General features: G+C 28.3%; 1 protein-coding gene across 1 annotated transcript; it reads right to left on the reverse strand.

Annotated features, from left to right (window-relative positions):
* Window positions 1-2,088: 2,088 nt before the first annotated feature.
* On the reverse strand, window positions 2,089-9,876 carry LOC105622133 (zinc transporter ZIP9-A). Its single transcript, XM_012203570.1, has 5 exons — window positions 9,471-9,876; window positions 9,223-9,349; window positions 8,894-9,120; window positions 8,629-8,763; window positions 2,089-2,366 (listed from the first exon to the last, which is right to left on the reverse strand). Exons 1-5 carry the CDS (start codon window positions 9,564-9,566, stop codon window positions 2,118-2,120), a joined length of 834 nt encoding a protein of 277 aa, XP_012058960.1. The 5' UTR covers window positions 9,567-9,876; the 3' UTR covers window positions 2,089-2,117.
* Window positions 9,877-10,598: the final 722 nt, after the last annotated feature.

Raw genomic sequence — 10,598 nt, forward strand, 5'->3', positions numbered from 1 at the left:
TAGTACTCTACTTACGTACGTTACGTTACTACTATAGTACGTATAGTATATATATATATATATATATATATATATATATATATATGTGCAGAGAGAAACTTGAGAGGACATGACGACCCAAACCTATAACCGCAAAATGCCACACACTACTGCCCTCTGACAATATGAATATAAACTACATAGCAACGTCTACTTTTTATGGTACATTATTTAAACTTTTTCTAAGCGCCATACGCCCCAAGTCAATCAGTGCGATTCGTATCATATGATGAGTTGGTGACTCTCTTATTATAGACTCTCTAGAAATACGGATGAACGCGATGTTACAAATGCTTTAAAGCAATTTTTGAGTGATCAATTTGTAAAATTCTTTTTTCTAATTGGTCAACCAAACGCTTTAAAGCATTGTGAGACTTTGACCGCAGCCTAGGGTACATCTCCACTTTTCAAGGCTGAAGATGATAAATCAATAATTGATTCATATAATCGTGCTACATGTAAGTTGAAATCGTGTTATGTATTTCGCTATTCTGTCACATTGTATTTGGGGCTTTAGGTCCTGTGCACAATAGTAGGAATAAGGAATTAGGGCTACGTTCCAAAACTTCCTATTCAAGGAAGATTTTACTCTATATGCTATAGTATACGTTACGTGTACTATACATTTCGAATAAATTTTCCTCGGAGGAAATTTTGAAACATAGCCTAGGAATAAATTATTTCAATCTATCAGAAATCAGATACATCGGAATATACGGTTTCTGATAGATTAAAATTGTTATTCCTTATTGGTGTTATTGTGCGTAGCCCCTTAATCATCGATTTAGCGTTTATCGCGGTTGGTGAAAAAGCCTTAAAAATAATATATAACCAGAAAGAAAAATGCAAGAGCGGATCATTTTATAATTGTCATACAGTTACTTGTGTTAATCTTTGTTATTCAAATTATAAATTAATTTAAAATATTGAAGTTTAAACAAGAAAAAGTTTATTTAAGAAAAAAAATATTGCTCATCTTGGAAAAGATTGGTGAATTCTTGTGTCAGCACGTATAACAAAAGCTTAAAAAATTAATCGCTTAAAAAAGATGTGAATTCCATTTACTTAGTCAAATTTAAAACACAAACTTTTAAAAACATTTTCGAAAATATTGTAAATATTTAATTATTAATAAAATTTCATTTTATTCTTTTGTGATTCTATTGTGATTTCATGCAAATAGAATAAAATTCTATTAGTAGTTAAAAATTTAATATTTTTAAAAATATTTTTAACAATTGGATTTATCAATATTTGGTTACTTGAACCGAGTTCAAGTCCGACGTTCACATCTTGAGTAATAATTTATTTATCTTTCTTTTTTAAAGATACTTGCGAATACAATAAATTTTTTTATGTACTTAACGTATCCTTTTTTAAAAAAGGATTTTTTAGAGATTATATTACATAAAAAATGACCAATGTAATAGAATGATTTCTTCATATTTTCCTGTAATAATTTGCAAATATTTTAAATAAATATTATAAATTTCTATATTTAACTATTTAATAATTAAATTTATAATTCAATTCTCAATAAAAAAATATATTTTAATCGTGTTAAGAAATACTCAATAAAGAAGAATAGATTAAAGTGGATTAAAATTCTATCCGAATGCATATTTTAAGTAATAAACTTTTTTTTATTTAATTAGATTAAATTGGATTCAACTGAATTCAATTGGAGTGAAAAATTGCATTTCCTATTTTGAATTTTGAATTGAGAAGTATGCACGAGGCATAGGAAAACTGATATTATTTTTAGAAACATAAAAATATGCTTCAGTCTATTCGTGTAAATGAATAAAAATGCATCCGGATTGAAGAGAATTCATTTGCGAAAGTGTACTTTTAAAAATCCGAAATTCATTTCAAACCATATTAATCTATTCTGATTTTCTGAGTATGTACATCTGTTTTCTCATTATGTCGATATCTTTACATATATACAATATAAAACTAACAACTTTTTAAATCTTAAAATAATTATAAAAATTATCTTAAAGATTGCATTTCTTAAATTAAAATAAGAAGATTCATTTACACATGTTAATATCTTCATATAATATTTAATTTAATTAATGATGATGTCCAGTTGTAATCAAAGCAGGTAAAAATATTCCTATTACTAAGAATAATATTTCTTTAACTTTAAATCCGGTTGCAGAAAGTGTTATACCCTCGACGCTTGGCACATGCGAATAATTACTGCTTCTTGTCATCAATTCTGGCAAAACATGTACAGTGGCTACATAAAGGAATGTTCCAGCACTAAACAACATAGCCAAACCGGTTGCATTGACATTGTTCAATGTTTCTTTTCCTTCCTAAAGTAACACAAAAGTTATAATTAAAATTTATGATTACAAAATTAATCTTTGAGAAGAAGTGATAACGAAAGAAATTAATAATTAAAGAACATAAAAACTATATATATTAAATTGATGAAAACTATATATATTAAAAAACTATATATATTAAAACTATATATATATTAAACTATATATATTAAATTGAAAATGAAATTCTTAAAATACATCACACACTATTAAGGTAAATTTTTATGAGCCGCTTAAACCGACCATTTCAGCGACAAAAAGAATTACATGGTTAAAAATTGATAAATATCAAGTGTCAATTTTGAGCAGTTCGCAAAAATATACCTTCGAAATGTAGAAAGATTTCAACAAATGATATTTATTTGACCTTGAGCGCAAGTAAACTCACAACCTCCAATAATTTCATGTATTCTAAAAATAAAATGGAATAAATCCTAATACGAAAATGTCGAGGCTACAATAGTTTTTAAGTATAATTGATTAAAGATAATATCCCATACAGAATTTGCAGTAATATCGCTGCAATAACGCTGCAATATTGCAACATTGTTGCTGTAATTTTTGTGCTGTAGAGGATAGAATAAAGTCTGCGCACGCTCAGGCCAATAGTTACACGCGCATTGATCTGATATTAATGAGTGATTACAGTTAATATTGATTATTGTTACATTCACATTGTTCATTTTATGATTCATAGCATTAGCAATTAGATATTATTAGAGTTAGATCTAACAGTTAAATACTTAAAAACAAAGGCCTTTTGTAATTTTTACATAAAAGATAATTATAAAACTTAGATAATTATGCAGAATAGGGCCTTTTCCGAATTTTAACATTTTTGTGCAATGTTGATAATAATCTTTATTATTTATGATTCAAATAGTGATAAAAAATGGGGGGAGGTCAAAAAATATATAATCTCTATTCTGTATAATTACTAAAATTAATAAAACTTAATTTATTTTTTCTTATTTTTTATATCGTGAGTTGAGTGAAATTATAACAAACTAAAAAAATAAAATTAAATCATCTATATTTTTTAAACAATATTTTTTAAATTTTTATTAAAATCTTGATATATTAAACTTATACAATTTTAATACTCTCAGGATTTGAAAACTTGGGAACACTGTGAAAAAGGAAAATAATAATTAAACAATTTTCATAAATCTTTCCTTTAGAATTGAAAACAAATATTAATTTTCTGAAAAAAGTATTAGATATAATAATTTTCTGAAATAATATAGATGAAATAATATAGATTAAAATAATAAATAAAATATTTAAGTTTTTGTTAAAATACGCAATAAATAATTTGCTTATAATATAGAATTTATTAATCTTATCAATATTATTATCTTCAATATTATCTGATACGAAAATACGTGATAAATATGTGACTATATACATACCAGCTATCTTACATACATAAAAAAAGAAAATGTAAAGCACATATTTATATTGTTTAATCTAATATTGATTTAATCTAATATTTTTGTATTAAAAAAGTTAAAATCGATAATGGAAACAGAAATCTTTGTATGTACAGTATGTATGCATTCGATAAATATACAGTTTAGATCTAAATTAAATTTCACTGCTATTATTACTTTTGAAATATAGTGTAAGGGAGATTATTCTTATAATTTGCTTCCCCTCTTCCCGCAAAAATTAAGTAAGAGATAGCACTGATTTAAAAAATATAATAAATTAAAGTTTTGACTCGAGGTTTGTTTTTCTATTCCTAATCACGAGGATTGCACTAGAACTGAATTGAATTGAAGTGTAATCCAGAACTGATGAGCATGCAGGTAAGGAATAAAAAACGTATTGATGGTGTTCCATATTGTTTACATGGAAATATTAGATTCGTGTGAAAATGAATGCAATTTCATTAAAAAAAATTCTTATTTAAAGATAATGATGAAAATGTTTTTACATGTAGGCTTGCTCTTATTTACATATATTTATCATTCTATTCTCATAAATTCTCGGATAATTATTTAGAAGACGCCCTTCAATTTTAATAAAATTATGTTCATTTATCGCATTTTTGTATGAAACGAAAGAATCAGTAAAACGTCATGTTTAGTCTCGCAAACCAAGATATTAAGTGTTAAAGTTACCGATGTGAACCTAGCGCTCAACTTTATCAAAAATAAAAATTAATACCGTAGGCCGTTTGTATTTCATTTGTACTTGTTTGTACAAATGATCATTATTTCGTTTGTATCTCAAACAATTAAACAAAAAGTGAAAAATAAAAAAGTCAGCGCGTAATTTTAAGATTTTTTGATTTCATTTATGCCATTCGAAAGAGAATCGTTTGTACTCATTCGTATCTCTCCTACTTTCGTTTGTATCTCAAAGGGTTCGGAGATACAGCGCGTTTCAGATTTTGCGCGACCCCTATATAGCGAACTTAGCCAATTTTCAAGATATTGCAATGAGATCAACGGCATTCGAAAAAGAATCATTTGTATCTGTTTGTACCTCAAAGAGTTCGGAGATACAGTGATTTCAAAATTTTGGAAATGCGCCAACAGGGGAAGTCAGCCATTTTTAAAGAACATTGAAATGGGACTAACGACATTCGAAAGAGAATCGTTGTACTCGTTTGTACCTCTCCTTTCGCCGTTGGTATCTCCGAATCCATTAAAATACAAACGAAAGTATGTAATGGCATAAATAAAATTTAAAAAATCCTGAAATTGCGCGCTGGTCATTTATTTTTCATTTTTTGTTTAATTGTTTGAGGTACAAACAAGTACAAATAAAGTACAAACGGCCTACGGTATTATTGGGAGTACAAATTAGTTCGGTCCGTTTCCCTAAAGATTGCTCCAGTTGTTGTGAATGGTGACAGCTGATTTTGGCGGTTTCAGAGAGATTAAATATCTGCTAATAATATTCAGGTTATATCGTTTTAAGTTTCATACAAAACCTTGATTTTTACTGTGTTTGAAATGTCGAATGTGATAACCAAGAGGCATTTGCGGGAGGTTACGATTTTCTGCTTTAATTGGAAGAAAAGTGCGGCTGAAGCCATCGAATGCTTATTGAAGTTTATGGTGACACTGCTCCAACTGATAAATCATGGGGGAATGGTTTTGATGTTTCAAGGATGGAGATATCAGCATTGAAGACAAGCCTCGTTCTGGAGCCAAAAAAATTCGAAGACAAAGAATTAGAGGCATTACTCGAAAAAGATCAGAGTCAAACGCAAGAGGAGCTTGCATTGGGGGTAACTCAACAAGCCGTTTTTGTATGATTGCGAGTCATGGGAATGATTCAAAAACATGGAAATTGCCTTATGAACTGAAACCGAGAGACGTTGAAAGGCAATTTTTCACTTGCGAACAGCTGATTCAAAGACAACAGAGAAAAGGTTTTTTGCATCGGATTATGACTGGAGATGAGAAGTGGATATTCTACGACAACCCCAAGAAGAAAAAATACTACGCTAAGCCCGGTCAATCATTGCTATCGATCTCAACATCAACACCACAGCCGAACATTCATGATTCGAAGATCATGCTCTGTGAGACCAAAAGGGTCTTGTTTACTATGAGCTGCTGAAAGCCTAGCGATTCCATTACGGGCGATCGGAAACGGCTACAATTAATTCGTTTGTGCATTGCGAGAAAAACGGCCGGAATACGAGCAAAGACATGATACAGTTATTCTTCTTCATGACAACGCTCGGCCTCATGTCGCTAAAGTCGTAAAAAAATATTTGAAAACGCTCAAATGAGATGTTTTACCGCACCCGCCGTATTCTCCGGACATTGCTCCTTCTGATTACTAGTTGTTCCGAAGGATGCAGTAAGTCACCAGTTCATTTCTTTTGCAAAAATCGAAAATTGGTTCCAAAATTGGATCGCCTCCAAACACGAGTCATTTTTTCGAGATGGAATTCGAAAATTGCCTGAGAGATGGGAAAAAGTAATAGGCAGCGATGGACAATACTTTAATTGATCTGTTCATTCATTTTTTTAAAAATAATTTTTGAACACAAAAAAACGGACGAACTAATTTGTACTCCCAATAGAAAGATATTTTTTTCATGTTGCTTTATCGGTAATATGAGAAGGTATCTTTTAGCCCGGATATTATCCTCATATGGGCAATAGCGCTCTGACATCGAACGCTGTTTGATGAAAAGCCAATTGTAGAAGTAAAATTTATCTCCATCACCCGTTTTCCATCGATCAGCGTTTGGTGCCAAAGCGCTGTTGTATAAGGAATGAGAATCCGGGCTTAATTGACTTTTCGCTTTGCCGAAGAGATATCCATAGAAAGATGCCTTTTTTAAGTTGTCTTTTCGACGAAATAAAATTCATTTTACGAATATCTTTTCGTCTCGTCAAAAAAGCAACCTAAAAACGATATCTTTTCGTAATTTTTTTTTAGACATCTTTTCGTTTTGTCGAACAACTTAAAAGGATATCTTTTGTGACTGGGAGAATTTACAAAAAATCCATTGAGTTGAGCCATCAAATCTATTCTTTTTAGCTAAAATTCTTACACGGTTCAACTTTTTTCCTTTTTTCTCTACATTGGAAAGAAAAAGAGAAAAAATGAACTGTCAGAAAAGTTCAGCTAAAAAGAATAGTTTAATACCCATGTACCTGGCGAATATTTAAAATTGATTTTTTTCAAAACAAAGCTTCATAATAAAAAGATTTTATTCTACATTTTAGATTATTTAATATGGAACTTATTATTATTATTTTTAATATGGAATCATTTCCTTTCCGATTGTATCAATAATCAATTTACGAATATTCTATTTTTATAATATTAAAAATTTAAGGGGATGCTAAAGTCGTCTGTATTACCGGCAAAATCATAACCATATAATTTTTGTATAAAAATTACTTTTTTCCTCTCTTACTGATTTGAAAATCCTTTTCCAGGATTAAAATATACGTATTAATACTCTGTGAGATTTATGCTGGAGTCTATGCTGAGAACAAAAAATTTCGAAATTGAGATTTTTACTTTCTTTATATTTCTTAATCCAATATGGAATGTTGTCATGATGACAATATTTGCTTCTTATAAAAGCTGTACAATCTGTACTTACAAAATAGTAGTCCACAGACTAGTAGTTTGTATGAAGAAACAGCGTGGAGTTCTTAGATTTAGATGTCTAATTAAAACGTAATTGTTAAACAAAAATTTCTTATTTTATTCTTATTTTAAGTCATCCATCAAATAATGTCTTGAGATGCTAGTATGGCACCCTAATTGGCTTATGATATCTTAAGACTGTACTTAAGACAACCTTAAATAAGAATTGACTATGAATATCAGACAGATATTAGATATAGTCATGTGTCAATGACAAATCAATCATCTATGTGTAAGTGCTATTTACAATACAACTAATCTTTAGGATCCTCTTAAAATATAATAATTTAAAACTCCTGAAATATATAGTGAAATTTAATAAAAACGAAATAAAAAGTTTTAGTAATAGTTCAGTTCAGTGACACTATAATAAAACACTATAATATGCAGCAAATGTGCATAAAATATACGAAACTACTTAATGTTTTTATACAGAGAGCAAGATTATTTAAACACACTTATAGTATTTATTATCTAATTAATAACATATATTTATCATAACTGTATTAAGAAAAGCATTAAAAAAATATTCTCAAAAATGTTTTTCTTATCATTAATGAAACTCAAAATATGTTTGATTTTTCAACAAAAATTAAACACAGTTATAAATATTAAAAATCGTTCATTTATCCATATTTTCAATTTTTATTTGCAAAACTAAACTTGCTTAAAAGAAAAAACATAACACAATAGAAAAACAAAATTTCTCAAAACAAAAATGTATTATTATAAAAGAAAAATCATATCATGTAATAAAGGTTTTATTCTTATGAAAACTGCATATATTTAAATTAAGTTTAAACAGGAATAATTCTTTCATTAATCTTGTTTAAAATATCAATATTGTTATCTTACTATCATAAACAAAATCCTATAATTTTACAATCTATATTAACAGAATCATAACTTTATCTAAAAATTGATTTTAGACTTTGTTTACTAATAAAAAATAAGCCAGAAAAAATGAACTAATGCTTTTTCAGTAATTGTTCAATTGCACAATTTATCATATTAATATATATTATCACAATTTATCATATTTTGAATATTATTTTCAATGTATAAAAAACATATAAAGAGTTTGAAAATCTATAGGAATGTTTGTATTACTCACCTTTCCAATTCCAAAATATGTCACAAGTGTAAGACATGGTGCCGCAAAAGAAAAAATTAATAAATGTCTGCTTATCCTCTTTTTATCTACACCTTCATGAAGAAGAAATGATACAAGTCCAAATGCAGCTGGTGCCTGAAAGAAAAATTTTAATTTTTTAATAACAAATGACAAAATAATATAATTACGTATTAATATAATACTACATTTTCTAAGTTCTTATTAACTGTCAATTGTTATAAGATTGTATGATTAAAAATTTTACTTTATGCAACATTATTGCCAAAAAAACTATCATTTCAACATCAGCTTGAGATGTAGTAGCAGCAGCTCCTAATGCAACTCCATCAACTGCTGCATGTACTACAAGACCTAAAGTTGCTGTAACACTTTTTTGTCTTCCATCATTTTTTTTTGCTGAACATTGATCAATCAAAAGCATAAATACAAAACCAAGCACTAAACTAATTCCAATTAAAGAATGTAAATCACCTGTAAAAACAGAATTATTTAAAAATATAAAAATTTAAATATACAAAATACAATTATATAAACTAATTTAAAAAAATATTAATAATAAATATAATAAATTACCATGTAATTGTTTTTCATTAGTAATTTCGCCAGTAAATAAAGCTCTTATACCTTCAGGTATAATCACTGCTAATGCAGTTCCAACAAGAAGACCTGCTCCTAATACTGATACTAATTGTAATTTATCCTATAGAAAAATAAATATGAAATTAAATACTATATAATCATATAGCATATTTGATAAATTTAGGAATCTAATATGTAGAACGATTTATTACAAAACGATTTATTATAAAAAATTATTTTACTTCAGATAAACTCATTACTAATGGTAATGATCCAGCCAAACAAGAGCCAACCAGCATAACAAGAATAAGTATCCATAACATTGCTCCTTTTTCCATTATTTTTTCTTAATAGCGAAAAGAACTATTAATTCCCAATATTACATTATTAATTAATTAAACACATGTGTAAAGCAACAAGAATGGTTAACTGTATGTTAAACATAAATCATAAACATTCTCTTCAACTGATCTATTCCACTTATATATCATACGTATATATGTAACAGTTTTATAGTAAATAAAAATATACATATAAAACAACATCAATGATTTCTTCTATTTTAACTGCTGTTTCCAAACAGACAATTCAATAATTTCAATGATTGATACACGTGAGCATTATTAAACCATGATATATAATTATTAGAAAAGAAACATGCATGATAGAAAGATTAGGATGCTATCCAATTGCAATATCCCTAGACACTTTCGTGCAAACGGCACAAGTTACGTTCCAATTGACTGTTAGGCTGCATTTTCATGCTGATGCTCGATGCTCATTCAACATCAGGTCACGTGATCAAAATTGCTTGGTATTCGTCAATTTTGATCACGTGACCTATTTTAACGCTGAAAATGAACGTCGAGCATTAGCATGAAAGAGCAATTTTAGGATGAAATCACACAGTGCGGAATAGGATAGGACTGCGAAATAGAAAATGCGTCATTGAGACAACCACTCAGCATTATTCTGCATCTGATGTTGTGGAATAGCGAGTGCATTGTTAATAAACTGTCGTATTTTGAGAGTTTAAAATAATTTGATGCTGATTGATGGAATTGCGTAATATTGAAACGAATGAAACAAAACGACAAAATTTGAGTATATGAATATAGTTACCAAGATCAAAAAAACAATGATGCATATACGTGCGATTTCAGTGTACCCTTTTCCGCACTTTTCCATCATGAAAAATAAAATATAATTTTTTAAATTGTAAAAACAATTATCATTGTTATATTTAATGTTTTATAATTAATATTTATAATCTCATAACAACATTGTTTTTAATTGCTTTAACACATTTACTATCATTTTTCCGTATTGTATGAACATAGCACAAAATGGGCGTGATGGAAAAGTGTGAA

This window comes from Atta cephalotes (genome assembly GCF_000143395.1).
Source record: "Atta cephalotes unplaced genomic scaffold scaffold00002, whole genome shotgun sequence".
In the NCBI taxonomy this organism is placed as follows: Eukaryota; Metazoa; Arthropoda; class Insecta; order Hymenoptera; family Formicidae; genus Atta; species Atta cephalotes.